Source organism: Tenrec ecaudatus, chromosome 16, assembly GCF_050624435.1.
Source record: "Tenrec ecaudatus isolate mTenEca1 chromosome 16, mTenEca1.hap1, whole genome shotgun sequence".
Classification (NCBI taxonomy): Eukaryota; Metazoa; Chordata; class Mammalia; order Afrosoricida; family Tenrecidae; genus Tenrec; species Tenrec ecaudatus.
This window is the reverse complement of record NC_134545.1, coordinates 84606938-84631670: the sequence shown is the minus strand read 5'-3', so window position 1 is coordinate 84631670 and position 24733 is coordinate 84606938. Positions and strand designations below refer to the sequence as shown.

Here is a 24733-nt window from a genome sequence, read left to right as displayed (position 1 = left end):
AAAATACACATAGATCAGTCTGTAATGGTGTCTAGTTTAAAACCAAACCAACAAACTAGAAATTACCATTATATCTAAAAGCACCAAAATAGTGAAACCCAACCCACTTAGTGAACTCTGAATTGCAGTGATCCTGGAAAGAATGGAATAGAACTGCTCCCTAGTTTCTGAAGCTGGAAATATTTATGGGAATAGACAGCCTCATTTTCCTCCCATGGAGCAGCTGATGGGTTTGACCCACCGAGCTTATAGAGAGCAGCCCAATGACTGCCAGGGCTCCTTAGCAAGAAATGGTAAAGGCGCTACTGTTTGTTGATTGCCCATGATCCAGGCCATCTATCAGACTGGTCTGATTGGATCAGAGCTGGCTTCAGAGGCCATGGTGTACCTTGCACTTCACAGAATCCAGTCACTTTTGTCAAAGGATTTGTAGATTTCACCAAATGTCCATCAACTTTTTAGTGCATAGTGTTTCTAGCCTAAGTGGCATTTGAAAGGAAGAGATCGACATGAAATGAATTTCCAGTAGAGGGAAGAACATTAATTTCCAGTGCAGATGATGAATAGATAAGAATTCTTGTCTTATCTCGGAACGAGGCATAACTTGAAAGGTGGTGGGGAATTGATGATCCCACTAGTAAGAGGCTTGAGGGGCAGGTCCTCAGGCGCAGTGACGGGCTTCAAGGAAAAGCTCTGCAGGATGGTGGTGAGGAAGAGGAAGAGCTCCATGCGGGCCAGGCTCTCTCCGACACAAGCTCGTTTCCCTGGAAAGAGGAAGCACCTCGGCAGCTCGCTTACGTAACACCATTGAGGACCTACCCAGGACCCCACATCTGCTAGAGGACAGTTAACCGGTAAAGCATCACAAATTGAAACCCTCTAAAGAAGTTTACACAACTTCATCCAGTGATTCCCCTTCTGAGAACTTCTCTGCAAGAAATGGAAATTCGTGTGAGGATGTCAGTTGCATCCATTGTGTATGATATTAATGAATTAGGTGAAGCCCGACATCCATGGATGGATGTAAGAAATTATGCATCCATTTCTGAAAGAATATGTTTACAACGGACAGTCGTTTAGTCATGGCATATTAGTAAAAGCACTTTATCAAATAGATCAGGACTACATTTGCTTCTATAATATACATCTGTTGTATGCAGGAATAATTACTTGAAGTATACGTAGTAAAATAATGTTTATCTCCATAAGGTGAGAGGGCAGAACTTTCTTCTCTCTCTCTCTCTTCTGCATCTTCCATTATTTTTTTGTTGTATGGTTATAATTTCTGTAGCTCTAAATAAGAGGATTAAGGTGTGGGGGGGGGGAATCATCAACAGGGTACAAAGAATAACAAGGGGAAAGATTGTGTGCCACCAATCCTAAATTGGTTGACATGGCGATAGCGACAAGGAGCTACTCAGCTCTGGTCCAGAGGCAGCAGGGGTATGTGGGGCTCTGAAGTGTAGAGAGAAAGAAAGAAGATGAGGTGACCAAGGTCCCCTCCATGGCCTCGAGGTCTAAGAAACAGAAAACTCACACAGTTAGCCACTCTGTTTTGGGTAAGAAAGACGATTTTACAAAAAAAGGTCAATAAAGTTTGCAATGGCAGTTCCCTTGGTCATCTGGTAATACGTACCCTCTCCATTGGATTGACTTGTTATTTGTTAAACTGTCATTCTGTTCAATTGCCAAACCACAACCTAGTCCCTGGGTCATTTATCTGATCCCATTGGATGGAGGGGCACAGTGGTTATGAACTCAGCAGTCTTGCCTTGGGGAAAGGCTGAGGTTTTCTGCTCCTGTGAAGAGTTTCAATGTCTGAAACCCACAGGGGCAGTTCTAGTTTGTCCAATAGAGTCTCCATGGGTCAGTATTGACTCGATGACAGTGAGTGGTTTTATTGGTTAGAGACTTAAATGGCTCTATCTAAGTTTGGATGACAAGAGTTTGAAATGATTGACTTTGCAATCATCCAATGAGATGTAATGAATTCAGTGATCTAGAAATGGTCCACAGGGTCCATGTATGGTATGGGGGGTTATTTGTACTTACCAAGGGAAAAGGGCACAAAGTAGTCTGATTTCATGAAGTTGCCGTTTTTATCCAAAAAATGGTTCGGGTCAAACTTCTCCGGATTAGAAAACTCCTTGTCATCAAACAAGACTGAAGACAGTACCGGAAATATAGTAGTGCCCTAGAAGCAAGAAATGCAGAATGGACAGGTATTTGATTTTACTTATCCTTGATTCAGAGACAAGCTTAAGATTCTTAACATAGTAGGTATAGGATGGGTGAGTTCTTTCAAACTTTTCTGGTGACTCACTGTCTTGAGTTATAGCTTACTTTATAGACACTATTGTATACATTTTATACATGATCTTACCTAATAATAAAAACCATTCTGTTATAAAAGAAAAATTAGTAAACTTTTTTGATCAAAATGGTGTGATTGAATTTAAGTCAGTCTTTGCTGAATCTCTAAGATTCCATGGTGTCCCTGTTGGGCAAGGGGTGGACCGTCAACCTAAAGGCCATGGTTTGAACTCACTAGGCACCCTGCCTGAGAAAGACTATCTGCTCCCATAAAAATCCCAGTCACACAAATGCTATATAGTTAGGATCTACTCTACTGAAGTAGTAGGAATGACGCTTATCCAACTGCCTCTCTGGGACCGTGTATATATTCTCCTTACAAGCTCCTGAGAGTGCATTAAGTGCTAAGTGCCATAAACCTGAGAAAGAGGTTTCTCCTCTGGTTAAGTTAAGGCCTTATGGAAATACGCTCTGGGGGAGGACATTTTGGCAGAGCTGTCTTTTGTACAAAGTCGATGGGAGGAATATTTCTTTTTTTTTTAATCATTTTATTGGGGGCTCGTACAATTCTTATCACAATCCATGCATACATCCGTTGTGTCAAGAACATATGTACATTTGTTGACATCATCATTCTCAAAACATTTGCCTTCTACTTGAGCCCTTAATATCTGCTGCTCATTTTCCCCCCTCCCTCCCTACTCCCCCCTACCTCATGAACCCTTCATCATTCATATATTATTATTATTTTGTCATATATTACACTGTCCAATGTCTCCCCCCGCCTCCTCTGCTGTCCCTCGCCCAAGGAGGAGGCTATACGTAGATTCTTGTAATCAGTTCCCCCTTTCTACCCCACATTCTCTCCACCCTCCAGGCATCGCCACGCTCACCACTGGTCCTGGAGGTGTCATCTGTCCTGGATTCCCTGTGTTTCCAGTTGCTATCTGTACCAATGTACATCCTCTGGTCTAGCCAGATTTGTAAGGTAGAATTGGGATCATGAGAGTTGGGGGGAGGAAGCATTTAAGAACTAGAGGAAAGTTATATGTTTCATTGTTGCTACCCTGCATCCTGCCTGGTTCATCTCCTCCCAACAATCCTTCAGTAAGGGGTGTCCGTTGACTAACATTGAGCTTTGAGTCTCCACTCTGAACTCACCCACCTTTTCAATGATATGTTTTTTTGATGCTTGATACCTGATCCCTTCGACAGCTCGTGGTCACACAGGCTGGTGTGTTTCTTCCATGTGGGCTTTGTTGCTTCTGAGCTAGATGGTCACTTGTGTATCTTTGAACCTTTAAGACCCAAGACGCTATATTTTTTGATAGCTTAGCACCATCAGCTTTCTTCACATTTGCTTATGCACATGTTTGTCTTCATATATAGTATCAGGGAGGTGGGCACCCACTGATATGGTTTTTAGCTCTTTGATGTCTGATAACTGGTCCCTTCTGCACCTTGTGGTCAGACAGGCTAGTTTTCTTCTTCCATGTGGGCTTTGGCTTCTCAGCTAGATGCCCACTTGTTTATCTTCAAGCCTTTAAGACCCCAGATGCTATCTTTTGATAGCCGAGCACCATTAGCTTTCTTCATCACATTTGCTTATAAACACATTTGTTTTCAGTGGTTGTATGAGAGGAATATTTCTTTGTGACAAAACTGTAATACAAGTAAGGATCTTGAGGCTAGCCTGATATGAACTTTCCTAGACCACTTAAACATTTATATTAATGTTTGCTTCATGAAATGAGCCCCTGGTGCCACAAGGAATCCTCACACGCTCTTGAGATGTCTCCTTATAGCTGTGTCAACCCTAACGCTAGCTCTAGCCCTTAACTGTTAATCCTTAACCCAGGTGTTATCACTTTAGCCCTAACCCAGACTTAAAGCTAAACCAAGCCCAAAGCTGAGCACTAACCCTAACCTAGCACTAAAATAAATAAATAGCAACAACAAAAATAAATCTGTGTCAACTTCCACCAGGGATGCATTATGAACCCAATGAAAACTATAGCATATGATGAAGAATCCCTGTACGTCATTCCTAAAATCAACTACTGTATGATGCTGCCCCTTTAAGCGCATCGCCCAGTAGAAGCCCAGTCTGCATTCCTCACCCGTCCACAGGTGACCTCAAGGAAACCGCCAACTGTCTTTGTTTTGTGAACCGTGTCATCTGTGTGATAAAGTGTTCGTGGACGGCCTCAGTTCTCGACTGTGTAGACCGATGCCCTCCAAGTCGGGTGTGATCGCTCTGAGCACATTTCCATAGGCTGAGTGGATTCTTTTCTCCAGCCATGTAACACATGAAGCTGTCCATGGTCATGGGTAATAATCAACTGCTGGAGAGGAAGTGGAGTTTGCAACTCGCACGGTGTCCTGTGGTCGTTCTCGTCATTGCTGCCTCCCTTACAAAGAGCTCGATTTTATTCTTGCCTCAAATCCTCAAAGCTTACTTCGGGGGGAATTTCTTTTCTTCCTGGACTCAGGAGGGACAGAGAGACTTGGAGTTTTGACTCCGTTGGAATCCACTGAGTCACGTCCCGGAAACATTTTGTATGTGTGTGTGCCGAAACCCAGGAATGAAGCAGGAATCTTAAAGAACTAGGGGATAATTGTGTGGCTCCTCAGTGTCACACTGCATCCTGGATTTATCCTCTGTTCTGTGAGGCCCTTCTAAGAGGGACTGTCCAATTTTCTTGCTGGTGGACTTTGAGTCTCCACCATGTCCAGTTCCCTTCATATTCATTTGGATGTATGTTTTTTGAACTTGTGATACCTCTTCCCATCAATACCTCATGATCACACAGGTTGGTGTGCTTCCTCCATGTGGGCTTCATTACTTCCCTGCTAGATGGCTACTTGTTTAACCCCAAGCCTCTAAGACCCCAGACACTATAGCTTTTGATAGCCAGGCACCATAAGCTTTCTTCACCACAATTGCTTATGCACCCATTTGGTCTTCAGTGATCATGTTAGGAAGGTGAAGATCATACATTGCCACATTATTACAACAAACTATTCTTGTACAGAGGTAAGATTTAAGTAGAGGTCCAAAGTCCATCTGTTTCCTTGTTGCATTTACATATGTACATACACACATATATGTTTATACATAAATGCACATATACACATATATATTCAGTTTTGATTTTTTCCTCCCACCCTACTATTATGCTTGTATGTTGCTCACCTCTAAGCAATTCTTCTCAGATACAATTTGATTGACAGACATGCCCCCCAAAAGCCACACCCTCCTCACCGTTCATTTTAGAACTCTTACTATTCCCCTGGACCTGTAATTGTGGGCTCCCCACTCACCTCCCTGCCCCCTTCTCCCCTCCCATGCCCCTCAAGAACTGTTGGTCCAGCCACTGTCTCCTTAAGACTGCCCATCCTGCTTTCTTGTATAGATCAACACCAAAAACAAAAACAAAATAATAACAATCATAAGTAAAGAGAAAAACCAAACCAAAGCAAAAAAAAAAAAAGACAAAGAAAAAACATCAACATACAGATATCCACCAGAGGAACAGGGGTCATGACCTAGGGCCATCTTCTTGTTGAAAACAGTTTCCCATAGGTCCCATGGAGCTTTCAATGTCCTTCATCGCACCATCATCCAAAGGTAGCAGGGTTTTGTTTTTTCTAGTGTTCCATAGATAATGGACAATTGTAATATGCATCTGAAGCAGTTGAAAACACCATGGCTTTTGGGTCAGGTGCACATGAGTCCTCAAAGTGACATCTCTGCTTTTCAACACTCTAAAGCAGCGGTTCTCAACCTGTGGGCCGCCACCCTTTGGGGGTCAAATGACCCTTTCACAGGGGTTGCCCAATTCATAACTGTAGCAAAATGACAGTGATGAAGTAGCAACAAAAATGATTTTATGGTTGGGGTCACCACAACATGAGGAACTGTATTAAAGGGTGGGGCATTAGGAAGATTGAGAGCCACTGCTTTAAAGCAGGTGCAGAAGATTGACCCAATATACTGTATCATTTGATCTCTTGAGTGGTGTTCCCATGAGCATTGATTGTGGACTAATTGTGGATCCAAACAAGATGAAATCCTTGACAAATGCATGAATACTTTATATAAAAAGTGAAAAAGGTACAAATGACTATAGAGTAAAAATGAATTTCTTTCCCTTTTCTATACCCATAAAGACTTAAAGTCTTGGAAACTCACAGGGACAGTTCTACACTGTCCAATAAGGTTGCCATGAGTCAGAATCTACTTGAAGGCTGTGAGTTAGAAACCCTATTCAAAAAAATCAGAAAGCAACAAGTGTTGGAAGGGTTGTGGTGAGATAGGAACTGTCACTCACTGCTGGTGGACCTGTTCGTATGTATAGCCACTATGGACATGATTTGGCTGTATAAAAAATGGATAGAATTTGAGCTACCACACAACCCAGCAATCCGCCTTCTGGCCATATGCTCAGAAGAGGCAAGAAACAAACCATGGCCAGACATCTGTGCCCCAATGTTCATCGCGGTACAGTTCACAATTGGAAGGAGTTGGAAGCAACCCAAATTCCCATCAGCAGATGAAAGGATTAAACTGTGGTACATACATACAATGGAGTACTACGCATCTCTAAAAAGCAGTGATGAATGCATGAAGTACGTCACTCCATGGGAGGAACTGGAGGAAATTATGCTAACTGAAGTAAGCCAAGCATAAAAAGACAAGTACAACATGAGTCCACTGAGGTAAGCTTAAAAAAGAAATGCAAAAGGGGCATAGGGAAAAAGCTACTGTATACAAGCATTCCTGGGGTAAGGTCCAGGTAGTATGGCAGGGACCAGACCAAATCCATGGGTGCATATTGTAGCCAACTAAAAAGGAAAGGGGACAAAGGAAAAAAAAAGAGAAAATTGGGTAGCTGGTAGAACAGGGCACTGATCCATCCAAGGGGAGGGTATTGCTTATATTTCCACAGGGAAAGAGGGACCAGACTTCAACCCGGTGGTCCGAGATGTGAATGAAACATACTGGCATGAAGCAGGGAACCCATAGAGAGGTCTGAGGACCTGGCCCCAATCCCAACTACATGGACACCCACCCATCCCCCAAGAAGAATTCACTTCAGAGGACAGCACTGAAGCTACAGCGCAGGGAGAGGGACATGTATGATCAGAGCACAAGCAGTAAAGGAAGGGGGAGGAAGAGAGAGTGGAGCACACCCTGGCCCACCAAGCCTTGAGGACGATATCCCTGCTCAGAGCAGCCAATGCACAAAGAGGGCCATATGGCTGACCCCACTAGGAGACATGACATCCCTCACTGACCCATAGCCCTACAGGGGACAACACTGGAGTCACAGTGTCGGAATTGTGCCTGATCTGACCCCATCCCCACGGAGGCAAAACACTAAGGGCATGCAACAGAACAGCAAGGGGAACAGAGCAAGGAAGTCCCCAGATGAGGGTGTAGCATCCCATCAGACTCTACTGGAAAACACTCCTAAAGGTCAACAAACAGACTGAACTCTTTACAGGCTTTTCTCTTTTTTGTCATTGGTTTTTTAGTTTTCTTTTGTTGCTTTGTTTTGCTCTGTCTTGTTTTCTGTGGATATTATTAACTCTGCAGGTCTATGTAGATAAGATAGGTGGATGAACAGTCTGGAGGAGAAAACAAAGGGTCTGATGGTTCCAGCAGGACATGGGAAAGGGGGAGGTTGGAAAATGGAAGTGGTGTTAACAAAACCAAGGACAAGGGAATAACAAGTGATCTAAAAGTAGTGGGAAGGAGGGTGTAAGAGGCCTGATAGGGATTGATCAATGACAATGTAACTGAGAGGAATCACTGAAACCCAAATGAAGGCTGAGCATGATAGTGGGACAAGAGGAAAGTCAAAGGAAATAGAGGAAAGCACTAGGAGGCAAAGGGCATTTATAGAGGTCTAAATACAGGCATGTACATATGTGACTATATTTACATGATGATAGGGAAATAGATCTATGTGAATATATTTCTAGGTTTAGTTAAGGTAGCAGACGGACATTGGGTCTATACTTGAGTACTCCCTCAAGGCAAGAACACTTTGTTCTATTAAATTGGCATTCCATGATTCTCACCTTTGGACACAATCACTGAAGACAAAGCAGGTGCATAAGCAAATGTGGTGAAGAAAGCTGAAGGTGCCTGGCTATCAAAAGATATAGTGTCTGGGGTCCTAAAGGCTTGAAGGTAAACAAGCGGCCATCTAGCTCAGAAGCAACAAAGCCCACATGGAAGCAGCACACCAGCCTGTGTGATCATGGGTGTCGAAGGGATCAGGGATCAGGCATCAAAGAACACACAATCATATCAGTGTGAATGAGAGGCAGTGCAGATTGGGGACGCAAAGCTCATCTGTAGGCAACTGGACACCCCCCGACAGAAGGTTTGCAGGGAGGCGACGAGCCAGTCAGGGTGCAGTGTAGCAACAATGGAACACACAACTTTCTTCTAGTTCTTAAATCCTCCCCCCAACACTATCATGATCTCAAATTCTACCTTATAAATCTGGCTAGACCAGAGGATGTACATTGGTACAGCTAGGAACTGGAAACACGGGGAATCCAGGACAACTGATCCCTTCAGGACCAGTGATGAGAGTGGCGATACTGGGAAGGTGGAGGGAGGGTGAGGTGGAAAGGGGGAACTGATTACAAGGATCTACGTAGAATCCCTTCCCTGGGGGACGGACAACAGAAAAGTGGGTAAAGGGAGACGTCAGACAGTGTAAGGTGTGACAAAATAGTAGTAATTTATAAATTATCAAGGGCTTATGAGGGAGGCGAGAAGAGGGAGAGAGGGGAAACACCAGGAGCTGATACCAAGGGCTCAAGCAGAACACAAATGTTTTGAGAATGATGAGGGCAACAAATGTATACATGTGCTTGACACAATGGATGCCTTGATGGGTTGTGATAAGAGTTGTATGAGCCTCCAATACAATGATTTTATTTCAAGATTCCCTCCTTGGAGACGACACAATTTATACACTTTGTTTCATTTCATTCATTGCAATCTCTCATTTCCACACACTTAAAAGCTGTTTGTAATTCTTTCATCGAATTTTCACATTCTGGCCTTTGTACTTTCAGTGTTGGGGGTTGGGTTTTGCTCATGCCAACAGTGCCTGGGTCACCATGAGCTGGCAGCATCTCGGTGGCACACAGCAGTGGCTTTAGATGCTCATCTGGTTCCTCTGCCCCGAGTCCTTGGCTCTTGTGCATTACATGGCATTTCCCCTCAATTTGCCAGTTATCTTTTGACCTTGTGTCTTTGGGTAGATTTTTGTCTTATGTGCATGTAATTAAATTTATCCGTTCTTAAATTGGTCATCTCTTGTCCGCTCCCACCTCTGCCCCCTTTGGTCAATGTCAGGAAGGCTTTTGTCTTCTGACAGTCTCAACAACAACACAACATATTTCCCTTTAACTCAGTACGTTTATAGTTTAAGATTCAGCATGCGCACATCTGAGTCACCTGTAAGCTAGGAAGAGGGGTCTGTCCCTTTGTGAAGCTGTGAGAGCCGGCACTCCGTGGGGTGGGGGTGGGGGCTTGTGTTTTCAGGTGTCAGAAGTTTTCAGTCTTTCCCAGGGTGCATTTGAACACTTCTATGTGTGAGTGGGAATTATTCTTCATTTTCTTACAATTTTCTCCCTCATGCATGTTCTGGCTTACTTATGTAGGTTTGCCTGTATTTATTTCCAACTCCACTGGGAGTTTGCCAATATCTCTTAAGTAATCGAGTCCCAGCAAGGTGTAAACAGTGACAACACTGGGCTCTTGCATGAAGACTGGCGTCTGTCCCCGGTACCTCAGAAGAAAGGCTTGGTGCTCAGCTTCAAAAGATACCGGCCAAGTGGGGTGGCCTTGAGGGTAACTGCTTTGGTGCTTACCGAATAATTCAGATTTCCCTTCCTGGGTAAAAGGAAAAAGGACATCTTTATCATGTCCTATGATCCCATGTGTATGTAGCTTTGTTTCTTAGGCCCGTCATCATTGATCTGCCTATCCAAGGAGCTGTATGTCACTGCCTTAATTTGACTATGGCTTTAGAGTATGTTTCAATGTTCGGCAGGAACTACTCCTGAGATTCTTTATTTCTCAGTGTTCCATATCAGATTTGGGATCTGTTCGTCTAGTACTAAGGAAAAATATCGGGTTGATGTTTGGATTTAGATCTCATTATGTACATAGATTGACTTATTTATAATGTTTGTTATCTCTTAGTAAAAGTTTAGTTTTCTTTCTTTAAATCAATCTCGTGAATCACTTGTTTGTTCCTAAGTGTTTTACCTTCTTTGTTGTTTTGAGTCATGAAAAACTTTCATTATCTCTTTTAAATGATTTTGTATTTTAGAGAGTAACCATCGTTTTTTTGCAAACATGATTGGTACCCAATTATTATCATCATTTTTGCAATGGCATTTCTTTTAATTCTCTTACGTTTTCCAAGTGCTATTTTATGACCTGCAAGTCGGCCACCTTTAAATCGTTTTATGTCTCTTGTTGCTTTCTATTTTCTGGTTCATAGTGAATAATAATGGTAATGGATGGGCTTGTCTTATTTCTGTTTTTAAGGAGAATGGTTCTAGTCTTTTATTAATGAAATAATTGGGACATTTGCTTGAGAGATCTATTTTCTCTAATTAAATAGACATTCATCTATTCCTGGTCCATTGAAGGTTAAAATATCAAGAGTGAAGGCTGAACATTACCAAGTGCATTTTCTATACTGACTGGATCGCATGATGTCGAATCATTCTGGTGTTCCTGTTGTAATATATAATACCATGCTAACTGGATAGTGCTTTTTAATGTAAAGCTAGGCCTTAGGTGGAAGAGCCCTGGAGGCATAGTGGTTGCACATTCAGCTACTAACTACCAGGTGGGCAGTTCGAAACTACCAGCCACTCTATAGGAGAAAGATGAGGCTTTCTAATCCCATAAAGAGTTGCAGTCTCAGAAAACCACCAGGGGGCCATTCTACCCTGTCCTGTAGGGCTGCCACGAGTCAGAATAGACTGGATGGCAGTGTGCTGTGCTGTTGTGTTGGGGACCTAAAGTGTTCAAGGGATCCTTGTTGGTGTAGTGGTGATGTGTTGGACTGTGATCCACATGGTCAGCAGGTCGAAACCACTAGGAGGTCTGAAGGAGAAAGACGGGGCTTTCGACTCCCATAAACAATAACAATCTCAGAAACCCAAGAGGGTCGCCTTGAGTCAGCACTGACTCAGTGACAGTGAGATGTGTTAAAAGACTTCTCTACTGACCTTTGGGAGTATAGTAGCATTTTCAAACGGGGTTGACATCTTTTATGCCTCTTTTATGTTCAGAAAGAGGTGAAAGGTCAAATCCAAGCTCTTACTCACTACACAAGCCTGACGGCTTCCCCTGGATGCACACAGGCTAGTGTTCTATCCATAGGGACTTCCCAGGGCAGCGCTCCCTCCAATCGTCCTGGGAGGAGAGAGGTCCGAATAAAGGAAGGCGAGGCAGACTGGGCTCAAGTGGAGGCACATGTCCCATCCTTCCCTGTCCCTGTCTGTCTGTGTGTTGCTTGGCTCAGATTTCAGGTTCCAAGAGACTTATTCACCCAAATCGTTGCTCATTTGACATTGACACATTTGATATGAGCGGAGCAAGGAGCCTTGGAAGCCCTGGGCCAGCCTCCTGGATTCTACAAAGACAGAGAAGGACCCACAGAGGGAAGGGGTTGTACCAGGGTCAATGGTCACAGTGAAAGCTTTCAAGCTCAGATTCTGTAACGCTGCCCTCTGCTCTTCCTGTGACTCAGTCACCAGTCTCTCTGACCCAGGAATGACACGTCCCACAGACGCTTCCAGGTCCCACAGAGTCCCTCCCACCCCGCCGGCTCTGCCAGGCTGGTCTGACCTTAGGGATGACGTATGACCTGAATTCCGTGTCCTTGGTCACGGAGTGGGGCAGATTACAGGGAAGGAGGGTGATGAATCTTTGTATCTCGTGCAACACAGCCTCCGTGTAGGGCAGCTTCGTCCTGTCCATCGTGCAGGGGCTTTGCTTGTGGCCAATCACCCGGTCAATTTCTTCATGCACTTTGGCTGCAGAGACATAAATCGAAAATGCCGCTCAGGGGTCTGTTCCCTGGAGACCCAGAAAGGCGTTGCCCCGCCCCCAGAAAGGGGCCTGGAGAAGGGTCCCAAAGGCAGTTCCTAACCAGCACGCTGCCATGCTGCTGAGGGACTCTTCACTGTCCAGCTGGCTGCCAATAGGAGCCGTGGTGGTGCAGTGGTTACATGCTGGGCTGCTACCCACAGGGCCAGCAGTTCGAAACCACCAGCCGCTCCGGGAGAGAAAGGTGGGGCTTTCTCCTCCTGTGAAGAGCTACAGGCTCAGGAATTCCCAGGGGCGGTCTGACCCTGCTCTAACGGGCCATTTTCAGGGGGCACCGACTTGATGGCAGTGAGTTTGGCTGTTTCTGGTTTGAGCATTTTTTGGTTTTAATAGGTTTGTTCTCATGTACAGGTGAGCACCCAAGCGGGAGAGCTCTTGGCTTGTCCCCCAATTCTTGGCCAAGCCCCTGCAGAGAGACCATGTTGAACGCTCACTCTGGTGGAGTCCTCTCTCTGTCAGCCGTACACTCTGTCCTACGCATTTCAGAGGGCTGGCAGGTTCTGTCATTTTTACGCACGACACACACTGGCTTCTGAGGGTCTGAGCTCTGAGAGTAATGTTGGAGAAAATCGAACGAACATAAATTCGAAAAGCTTTGGATTTCAAGGGTGATTGGCGCCAGAAATCGTGCTTGGGGAGCTAGATCCCTTGTCAAGGTGTGAAAACATGGGCCCGCAAGGTAAAATAATATGTTAAGAGCCACTGTCAGGTAGCGGCAGGCAGAAAATGAGAAGTGTCCTCATCTAATTCGGGCTCCTTCTCTGGCTTTGTGTCTCAAAAATGAGGCATGGAATTCAGAAGACCCCTCCATTTGTAAGCATCATTCAAAGTGTTGTGTGCTCAAGAGACTGCTTCATCTCATCAACGCCATCAGATGGGATTCTGATCTATAAAAGTAAACCCACAACGAACGGCCCATTGCTTGGTGTTCTACAAGCAGCAGATACCGGCCAGTGTCTCCCTCTCCTCCTCCAGGGCCCTGTCCCCATCTTTCCATGGCTCTTAGGGAGTTTGATGTACCTTCCACTGCTGGGTGTTTCATTAGCAGCAGGAGCCCGAATCTCAGGGTGCTACTCGTTGTCTCTGTTCCCGCCACAAACAAATTAGATCCACAAGCTGCCAAGTTCCTCAAGTTAAATTCAGATGCCGGATTGTCTTTCTCCTGAAAGTGGAAGAGTTCGTGGCCACATGAGTTCAAGAGACTGTGACTCCTTTACTTTGGACATGTCGTTGGGAAGACCAATGCTGAGAAAGGACAGGCACGTCTGGTCAAGCAGGGGGTCAGCTAAGAGGGGAGAGATGGATTGACTCAACAGCCACAGGCATGGCTTCCCAAGCCTCGTGGTGAGGGCCCAGAACCAGGCAACGCATTCTGTCAGACATCAGGCTGGCACGAGTCAGCGCCGACGTGGCCGTAACCAGCAGCACATTATTCATGAGGGCAGCGTCTGCTGTCGCTATGAGATACCAAAATATCCATCATTACCCACATGGTGTAACTATGCCCGCGTGCTGTACTTGCACGGATTGACGGGTACGGGGCCTGGGCACGACAGCGCCGGGGGTACCTGCTCCATCTTGTTCAGGAAACAATCAATGTAGTCCCGAGGGTTGTTCGGATCCAGAGACTCCTGATGCTCCTTGACTTTCTCCAGGATGAAATCCCTCATGTCCTGAGTTCTTTTTATGAATGCTCTGTGCTCTCCAGGAAGATGTTTTATGAGTCTTGGCCAGAGATTATACAACTGAAAATGGGGAGAAACAAAGGGGATATGTGTGTACACACACACACACACACACACACACACACACACACACACACACACACACAGGAGATTCAGTTTGTGAAAGGAGACCAGCTTATGGAATGGAACACCTAACCCTCTGAGCTATCTGACCATGCAGCATCCTTCCCCGGCTTTCATAAAGAAAAGTGAATTCTGAGCCTCCCATTCAAGGAGTCGCCCTTCCCCATCTGCTTGCTCAGTTCAACTGCGCCTGGCCACAGCGGACAATAGGATGTTAGGGACCTTACAAGAAACTTGAGAGCAGAATGTTCTGCCTTCTTTTGTCTGAGTAAACCCATGGTGGGAAGCAGAGGGCAACGTGGCCTCGATGCTGGGCTAAGTGATCTGCAGTCCTCCATCCTGCCAAGATTGAGGGAAGGTGGCCTGCCCACGTTGGCACTTGCTCCCTGGAGTGGGTCAGCAGCTCCTCCCCCCTCCTTCTGAAGGCATTCTGAGTCAGGAAGAGAACCCCAAGTGCAGAGACAGTCTTAGCCTCACCTGGATTGATCGAGAGTTGAGGCACCTGAAATTTTCATTTAGCAAATTCATCAGGTGCAGGAATCTCTCATCAGTGTACTGGAAACGCTCGTTGAAGAGGATGGAGCAGATCACATTACAAGGAGCACAGGAGAAGATGAAGGAGGGGTCAAAGGGCTGGGCTGGTGTAAGAGAAGAACAGCTCTCACATGGAGAAAGGGCAACATCCTGCTGTGTCATCCCAAGCACAAGACCTCTTCTGCTCAGGTGAAGACACAGTCAGGGCGACGTACGATCACCCTGTTCCTAAGACTGACCGCAGTGCTCCAGGAACAGCACCCCTGCTGTCAAGTTGGTTCGGACTCACAGCGACTCCACGGGTGTTCCAGAAGGACTGTGATCCGTAGGGATTTTAATGGCTGACTTTGTGGAGAGGTTACCAGGCCTTTAGGCTGAGCACATTAACCATTTGCACCACCCAGGACTTCCCAGTCTAATAACAGCACCCATCGTGTCATGCAGTATTGAACGCATGCTGCATATTCTGTACAAGCAAAGCCACCAGCCTGCACCAGGTGAGAAAGTGGGGCTTTCTACTCTTGGAAAAACAGTGACAGTCTGCGACACCCACAGGGGCAGCTCTTCCCTGTCCTACGGAGGCGCTATGAGTGGCATAGACGTGAAGGCGGGGAGCTTTGGAGGATTATGGACATGTTTTCTATCACTCAATTCTCGTTCTGATGTCTGACTTATAGCCCTATTTGTTTAGGATGAGGAAAATGTCCTAGTGGAGCTAAGTTCCGTGTCAGTATGTCTGGACTCGTAGTGCTCAGGGGGCCCTAGGGACACAGTGTTTAAAGCAGGAGGCTGCTAACCAAGAGGTGGGTAGTGAAGACACCCCCCAGCGTCTCCATTAGAGGGAGCTGTGCAGTCTGCTTCCATCAAGAGTGACAGCCATGGAGAAGCTGTGGAACAGTGATGCTCTGTCCCCCAGGGTGGCTGTGCGGTGGAATGGCCTCTCCAAGGGTGGGGCTGGGTCTGGTTGGGTAAGAGCCCCTGTTGGGACATCAGCCAAGACACAAGGAAGCCAGGGTCCTGACTCACTATCCATCCCACTCCTTTCTCTGCACTAACTCATCAGATCAGATGCTGGGCTGGGACCCTCACTGATGCCGCTGATTCTGACTCGGCCAGCATAGAACCGTCCAGGTGGGTCTCCAAGACTGCGGATCTTTCCTGTAATGGAAAGAGTCGGGTTTCTCCTGAGGAGCAGCTGGTGGTTTCAAACTACCGACCTTGCTGCTTCGCAGCTGTGGTAGATATATAATCGTTTGTCAGTTGGAGGATTAAGAGTGGAGGGGTGGAGTCTAGCTGTCAAGCAGATCATATTCAATGAGACCTCTGTGTGGGCGTGGCCTTCTCCTGAGTATTCTGGGAAATCTGGTATTTTCCTCCTTGGAGACGGGAGAGACTCTCACTACTTCACATCCTGGGAGACAAAACCGCTGACAAGACGCATGAACCCTCCCTGATGCAGAGACCTCTGTCAGCGCCGAGATGTTTCCAATGCCACTGGACCCAGCGACTGGCCTGTGATCTACATTCGGCATCACGGCATGTGTTTCGTGAGTCAGAGGGGGACTTTCTAGATTAGTATCAGTCATATGGGCTAATATCGGACTTAGGGACTTGATCTGGACTGGGCTGAGATGTTTTCTCAATGTTCAATTGCTCTTGTATATAAATCTCTTTGTAATTCACAGGAGTGTCTCTATGAATTTGTTTCTCTAGTCTACCTGGACTAACACGGCAGGCAACTCCTAAGTGCCTCCCCAAGGAGGAGCGTGTAGGTCAGTGTGGGTGGCTCATCCTTGCTCCCAAAGGTCTGCTGAGAGAGATTCACCCTTTGTGTTCCGGAGCTCCTCCACAAGGCACCGGGCTTCCTCCTGGATCCTCTCCTCGATGCTCCTCTTCCCCATTCCAAAGTTCCTCAGGGTCAGGAGGGAGAAGCGCCGCATCTGCTTCCACCTCTCTCCTTGACTGAAAACGATTCCTAGGGGAAAGAGCAAAGACCCAGAAAGCACTTTGTGTCCTAGAGCCATTGTTCCCGAGGGCCCATCTCTTGTGTCCACCCCTGATGCCCCAGGGCCCCTTCTCCGGCAACGTAAGGGCACACATGATCTGTGGTTTCGACCAAGTTTTGTGATAAAGAAAAACCAAGCCAAGCTGTTGTCAGAACGGGAAGATGGTAGCATTGGACGGGGCGACTATTGGCAGGTGGAGCGCATTCCCACACATGGGTTTGTTCCTTCCATCTGACTGTGTGAAAGGTCGTTATAAATGGCACGTGAGCTCACGACACCCCTTCCCCTGGGCTCTGGTTTCACACTTCCCTCTCTCAGAGGAATTGGTTTCACAGGAGATCTGTGATCTTCTCACTAAACTCACCACACCATTTTGTGTCCCCATTTTGCTTCTGGCTCCCAATTTTGTCCCTGCCCTGTTTCCTTCTTTGAGTGTCTGGCTCTCCTTTCACACTCATTTCTAAAAGCTTATCTGTGAAGCCTTCTTGAGACTCTTCTGCAGGAGGGAATCTTCCTTAAGCTTGTTTTCCCCCTGTCTTTTAATGTCTCAGTGCAAGTTCTCTTTTCTACCTTGAATTTCATAATTTGATTCCTGCCGTGATTTCTCTTCAGAGGTTTGGTCTCCTGTAGTTAGGTATCTGACTGACCTCTCCAAATACTCCCTGGGATGCATGGCCCTTTACCTTGCACCTAGTTCAACATGCAATGAGTTCAATATCTGTTTCGTATCCCCTAAATCAGCAAGCATGTAGAGATTGTATAAATTTTCCACGATGCTACATATTTTGAAAATTTAAGGATTACTTAGAGAAAATGATTAAAACTGTCTCTGACCCATTGATTGCTCTTCTAAAAGTTGCAGAAAGAAATAGTTCTACAAAGGTATACAGATGGATGCTGCGACGCTCTCCGTACCAACTTAAGGAAATTGTAAGCCATTTAGACAATAACAACAGGGCAATTGTTTGCGCGGCTACCGTAAATGAACACTAAAAAGGAACCACACCCACTGCCATGAAGGTGGTGCCAGTCCCTAGTGGTTCCACAGGACAGCGGAGCAGGGTCTCACAGGGCTTCCCAGGCTGTGTACCTGGATGGAAGCAGACCACCAATCGTCAACCCTCAGACAAGCTGTTGGGGTCAAACCGTCCACCTCTCAGTTAATAGGCAAGTGCTGCAACCATGGAACCACTAGGGGTCCTCAGTCAACCCTTCCAAACCCACTGCCTCTGAATTGATTCTGACTCCTAGCGACTCGACAGAGCAGAGCAGAGGTGCTGCTGGGGGTTTCCAAGGCTATCATGTTCAGGGGTGTACACGGACTCATCTGTCTCCCATGGATCGACTTGTGGGTTTGAACCATCAACTTTCCAGCTGACCACACAGTGCTCAGCCCCCAGTACACCCAGGCTCCTCCAAGTCAGCATCAGTCATCCACAAACTAAGCCGTCGGCGAAATGATTATTCTGAAAACGATGTAGAAATACATGAAACGATATGAGTATCCTAAAAGAGATCCGTTAGCCAACGTTTCTGTGTACCTTCACTACGGCTGTGTAAAATGCATGGCAGCATCTGGAGGATGATACGTGCAAGTCGCCGTGTGCAGTGCATGGCGGCAGGTTACTTAGTGCTTACGGCCTCCACACTTAGACACTGCGTCCACAGCTCTGCTCCCACACGCTCTATCCTAGAAACGTCCTTTACTCCTATCGCCTCTGATTCTGCATCTGTGTGCAAATTAAAGAGTACATTCCTCCTGGGAACACTATGTTGATGAAATACGATAATATCCATAACACATTCAACTATGTATGTGGTATATAAAAATACTCAATGAATATTAATATCATAACTATTGTTATTTGATGCTTAGGTGTAGTTTTTTTAAAAATGCTTAAACATAGAAATATTTCATTATATTCACAAATTCTGAGGGTCAGTAATTCGGACAGGGCTCAGCAGGGATGTTTGTCCCTTCTCCACATGGTCCAGAGCCATGGTGGGCCATGATTCTCCAGTCTGGGAGTCATGAGGCAGCTTGACAGTTAGCACTCCATGATGTAATCATCTCCACGATCAGATTTGCTATGAAATGCCAATCAGTTGACATGGAGTTTCCTCAGTAGAGTGGCCTGCATCCAACATGAGGGGTCTTTTAAAAGTTAATGGGAAAGTAGAATTAAAACATGGAATTTTCCCCAGAAACCTTTTGAAATCCCTTCCTCAAGATGAATGCTCTGGCAGAGTCCGCCAGCCTTTTGCTCTCTCTAAATCCTGCATCTGGCTCCTCATCTGACATCGCGGTTTGAGACTTGAGACGGCGGCCTACTGCATGGCCCACCAATGTCAGACGGATCAGCCTCGACGGCCCATGAGCCAGCAGCCTGCGGCCTGACCGGCCAGTCTGGGTTCATCCACTCATTGTAGAGACAGGTGCACACGCGGTTTCTGTGGAATGAAGCTGTGCTTCCCTGACCTGGGTCTCCAGTTGTGGTGACTTTTTATTTCCCATGTGACACATGGTATGCACATGTAGCATCAGTTTCTTATTTACATGTGTGTGTGCGTGTGTGCATGTCCAGAGCCTTGGTGGCTTAATAGTTACACATTGGGCTGTTGAGCACAAGGTCAGCAGTTTGAAACCCCCAGTCACCCCTTGGGCAAAAGGCAAAATTGTCTGCTCTTGAAATATTTAGTCTTGGAAACCCACAGGGGCAGTTACTCCGAGCCATCCGGTCAGTTCTGATTCACGGCGACCCTACATACAGCAGAACTGCGCCCCCTCCCCCCACGGGTCCTGCTCCGTCCTCACAGTGGTTCTGATGCTGGAGCCCATTGGTGCAGCCGCTGTGTCAGTCCATCTTGAGGAGGGTCTCCCTCTTTCTCACTGCCCCTCTCCTTTACCAAGCATAATGTCCTTCTCCAGGGACCGGACTCCCCTGACCACACGTCCAAAGCACATGAGATGAATCTCGTCATCCTTGCCTCTTACAAGTTTTCTGGCTGGCCTTACCCCAACCCGACGTGGTTCTGCTTTTGGCAGTCCAGCGGGCTTCAGTGCTCCTCATTCGCACCATCGCGCAAAGCATCCTCATCCCATGTCCAACTCTCTCGTGCCTAAGACGTCAACAAGCTGCACAACTTATTTTTAAATTGAATCGCCTCAGTGCATCCCAACAAGTTTGTTGTATTTGCACTCCTCAGTGAAGGAATGTATGTCTAGTTATACTTTCTATTTCTTTTAAAAATCATTTTATTCATACATCCATCCATTGTGTCAAGCACATTTGTTGCCACCATCATTCTCAAATTGTTTTCTTCCTACTTCAGCCCTTGGTATCAGCTCTTCTTTTTTCCCCTCTCTCAATCTCCCTCTGTCACAACCCCTTGATAACTTATAAATTATGATTATTTTGTCATGTCTCCCTTCACTCACTTTTCTGTTGTCTGTCTCCCAGGGAATAGGTTATACATAGTTCATTGTGATTGTTTCCCCCTTTCTATACCACCTTCCCTCCCGGTATCACCCCTCTTAACACTGGTCCTGAGGGGTTCATCCGTCCTGGCTTCCTTGTGTTTCCAGCTCTTATCTGTACTAGTGTACATCCCCTGGTCTAGCTGGATTTGTAAGGTAGAATTGGGATCATGATAATGATGTGGAAGAAGCATTGAAGAACTAGAGGAAAGCTGTGTGTTTCATTGGTACTACACTGCATTCTGAATGGCTCATCTCCTCCCTACAACCCTTCTGTAAGGGGATGTCCAGGTGGGTTTCCAGTCTCCATTCCACTCTGCATACCCCTCATTCACAATTATATGATTTTTTGTTCTTTGATGCCTGATACCTGATCCCAGCGACACCTCACGATCACACAGGCTGGTGTGATTCTTCAATATGGGCTTTGTTGCTTTTCAGCTAGATGGCCACTTATTTATTATTAAGTCTTTTAGATCCCAGATGCTATCTCTTCTGATAGCTGGGGACCATCAGCTTTCTTCACCACATTTGCCAATGCGCCCATTTTGTCTGCAGTGACCGTATTCAGAAGGTGAGCATCATGGAATGCCAGTATAATAAAGCTGCGGCCTGCACCAGGGAACCTTCCTGTCCCAGAGAGTCCAGGCTTCTCCCCTGGGTCCCTAACTCTGACCAGGACGCCTCTCAGGGTTACCGGGCCACTTCCTATCTGATACGTGGGGACAGAGACCAGGAGACATCCTTCTCCCTTTACCCATACCCCTTGCAGTTTGAGAAAACATGGGAAATGCTCTGTCTAAGTCTCCTAAGGATAGTCCTTTGGGATGCTTGCTGGCCAATCTCACCAAGCTGGGCCTGGCTCCAGACATTCACCCCAAATGTCTAGTCTTTTTCTGTAACCAAGTGTGGCTACAATACCAATTAGACAATGGGTCTAACTGGCCAGAAATTGGTACTTTCGATTTTAACATTCTCTGCGACCTCTACAATTTTTGTCAACAAACTGACAAGTGGTCAGAAGTCCCATATGTTCAGGGCTTTTTCTTTTTTTCCTCCCATCCCTCTCTACTACCTGTCGCCCTGCTCAAGTTCTCTTTGCCAAACGCTCTCGTAATCAGGCCCCTGAGCGTGCTCCCCCTCATCTTTCTCTGAACCCTCTGAATCCTTTTCTGCACCCCCAGTAAAATCTCCTCCAAATTCTGAGTGTCCCTCACTACCACCTCCTTCTGCTACCCTCTCACTCCCAGAAACTGAGGCGGCTGCATCCCCAACACTTTTGCCCTCTCTGAAGCCCCGAACCCTTCAGACTCCCTAGAATCTCTCTCTCTCTCCCCCTTTCCTGGCTTCCTCCATACTCAACCTCCTCTGAAGCGACACCCGAAACCTCCCAAATTCTCCCATTGCCAGCTACACCTGTTCCCACCATACCCTTGTCTGTCCGCCCCAGGAGGTTGCGGGGGCAGAAAAGCCAGTCAGGGTCCATACACTGTTCTCCCCAATGGACCTCTCCCAAATAAAAAAGTGGTAAGTGTTTTCTCACAAAACCCTATCACCTTTATTAAAGAGTTCCAATTCCTTACTCAGGCTTAGGACCTCACTTAACATGATATTTAAACTTTACAAAGCTGAGGATGGCCCTCAGACCCCCTTCCATGACCTGGTCAATATGGCATTTAAAGGTTTAACTCCTGAGATGAACAGGCTAAGGCAGTTTATGAATCCCAAGCCCACCAAGGGGCAAGCGGGCAAGCCCAAGTCTTGATTGCCGCCCTGAGGTCAACTGGAGGGGTCAGAAGACACCAGGCAGCAACAACTCTAACCATGCCTCTAACTGGCCCCTGCCAGGACCTTGTTTTAAATATGACACTGGGCTAAACATTGCCCACAGCCCCGACTACCAAGTAAACCTTGTCCGCTATGCGGTCAGCAGGGCCATTGGGGAAGCGACTACCCCTCGGTGCCTAGCCACAGAGCCACAGAGGGACTGTCCCTCCAAACCCCGACCCACCATTAGCACTGCTGTTCCTGGCCACCAAAGATGATTGAAGACACCCTGACTCAATGAACCCGGTGACCCTCGCTGAGCCTCAGGCAACAATCAAGGTAGTGGGTAAACTAGTCTCCTTTTTGGTGGACACAGGAGCTGCCTTCTCTGTCCACCCTTCCTTCTCAGGCCCCACCTCTCCTTTCCTGGTCATGGTTGTAGGTATAACCCCTAGTGACACATCCTTTGTTCTAGATATAGAAAACTCCCCTCTTTAACACTCCTTTTTACTAATGCAGTAATGACTTGCACTGTTACTAGGTAGAAATCTCCTTTCCGAGTTGGGAGTTAGTTTTCAGTGGAGCTGTTTGCTATCCACTTCTCCCTCCCCAACTTCCTTTTGCTAACGGTTTGCACAACTGAACCTCAGTCTGCACCCTCCCCCAACCCACTTCCACATTATGTAAACCCAGAAGTGTGGAACACTTCCCAATCTGTTGTTGCAAGACATCACCACCCTGTTTTTATTCACCTTAAAAATCCATCCACCTTCCCATCTTGCTCCCAATTTCTAATCTCCTTCACTCACCCTAAGGGCCTGAAGCTGATCATTCAACACCTTGTCACTAACCAACTCATTGTACCTGCTCACTCTCCATGTAATACCCCTGTCTTGCGTGTCAAGAAGGCAGAGGGGTCCTATCACCTAGTACAGGACTTGTGTCTTATCAATGAAGTCATAGTCCCCATCCACCCTGTAGTCCCTAACACATACACTGTTCTGTCCCGCATTCCACCTATACAACCCATTTTACTGTACTCGATCTAAAAGATGCTTTCTTTACAATTCCCCTGGACCTTGCTTCTAGTTTCTCTTTGCCTTCACTTGGGAGGACCCAGACACCGGAACTGCCTCTCAGGATACGTGGTCCATTTTACATCAGGGCTACCGCAACTCCCCCTACTTGTTTGGCCAAGCGCTAACCATTGACCTCTTACACTGTCCTCTCCACCGTCCACCTTGCTAGAGTACACAGATGACCTGCCACTGTGTAGCCCATCCAAAACCAGTTCACTAGAACACACACCCAAGTCGTAAACTACTTAGCTTCCAAAGGCTACCAAGTGCTACACGCTAAGGCCCAACTCTCTCACCCAACCATTACCTACTTAGCCCTACAACTTACTCCCACCACCCGGGAACTCACAGCAGACCAGCGCCAAGTGGTGAGAGAGCTCTGAGCTCTAGAAACCACACACCAAATACTTTCCTACTTAGGCTTTGTAGGATTTTTCTGACACTGGATTCCTAACTTCTCCTTATTAGTTAAACCACTCTACGAAGCTGCTAAGGCTACTCCTGTTGGTCCTTTAGACCCTCCCCAGTTAGCCAAAGCAGCCTTTAACAAACTCCAACATACTATCCTTCTATCCCCACCTTTACATTTACCAAATCTTTTTTTACTTTGCACAGATGCAAAACAAGGTATAGCAATTGGAGTCCTAACAGCCCTTGGGTCCTGCTCTACCCCATGTAGCTTATCTGTACAAACAGTTAGATACAACAGTCAGAGGCTGGCAATGGTGGCTCTGGGGCATGGCGGCAGCTGCCCCCCTTACCAAAGAAGGCCTCAAGCTAACATTGTGAGAGGCTATCCAGACGTTATCCACCCACAAACTGCAGGACCTCCTCTCACATAGAGTCCTCTTTTTGCTGTCTTCAAGCCGCTTACAGGAAATCCCAATCATGTTTATTGAAAACACAAGAAAATGTTTATTGGGAACCCTGTGCCACGCTCCCTCTTTAAACCCAGCAACCCTGGCCTCATCTCCCAGACATGCCAGAACCTAGCAGTCACTCCTGTCCACAAGGAATTGAAGAACTAGCACTACCCTGACCTAAACTCTCAGACCAACCCTATTCTAATCCAGATCTGACTTTGTTTGATGATGGTAGCTCTGTTGTAGACACCCAAGGACAATGAGCAGCCCCCTATACTGTTGTCTCCCTTGACCAGGTCTGGGAAGTTGCATGTTTCCCAGTCAGGACCACCTCTAAAAAAGCAGAGCTCATTTCTCTCACTCGAACTCTCCACTTAGCTAAAAGAAAAACAGCTAATATCTATTCAGACTCTAAGTATGTGTTCCTCATAGCTCACTGTCACGCCACCATTTGGAAAAAACAGGGATTTCTTACAACCAAGGGGTCCCTCATTGTAAACAGTAAATTAATAGCTAATCTCTTACGGGCTCTTCAGCTACCAACAAAAGTGGCTATAATCCATTGCAGAGAACACCAGACCTATAACTCACTTGTCACACTGGGCAAGGACAAAGCAGACACTACTGCAAGGGACCTCCCTACCAGCCCTGCTAACCCAGCTCCAATTCTCTGCATTACCATCCCTGAGGTCCAATCCTCTTACACACGCCAAGAAGAAG

At 46.5% G+C, this 24733-nt stretch overlaps 1 protein-coding gene across 1 annotated transcript in view; it reads right to left on the bottom strand.

Annotated features, from left to right (window-relative positions):
* Positions 1 to 582: 582 nt before the first annotated feature.
* Positions 583 to 24733, bottom strand: part of LOC142428841 (cytochrome P450 2C23-like) — a 39244-nt gene continuing 15093 nt past the window's right edge. Inside the window, exons 3-9 of the mRNA XM_075533726.1 lie at positions 16646 to 16795; positions 14764 to 14924; positions 14047 to 14223; positions 13499 to 13640; positions 12218 to 12405; positions 2053 to 2194; positions 583 to 764 (exon numbers count right to left, since the gene is read on the bottom strand). Coding sequence (XP_075389841.1) covers positions 583 to 764; positions 2053 to 2194; positions 12218 to 12405; positions 13499 to 13640; positions 14047 to 14223; positions 14764 to 14924; positions 16646 to 16795 — 1142 coding nt within the window. The remainder of the gene's footprint in view (positions 765 to 2052; positions 2195 to 12217; positions 12406 to 13498; positions 13641 to 14046; positions 14224 to 14763; positions 14925 to 16645; positions 16796 to 24733) is intronic.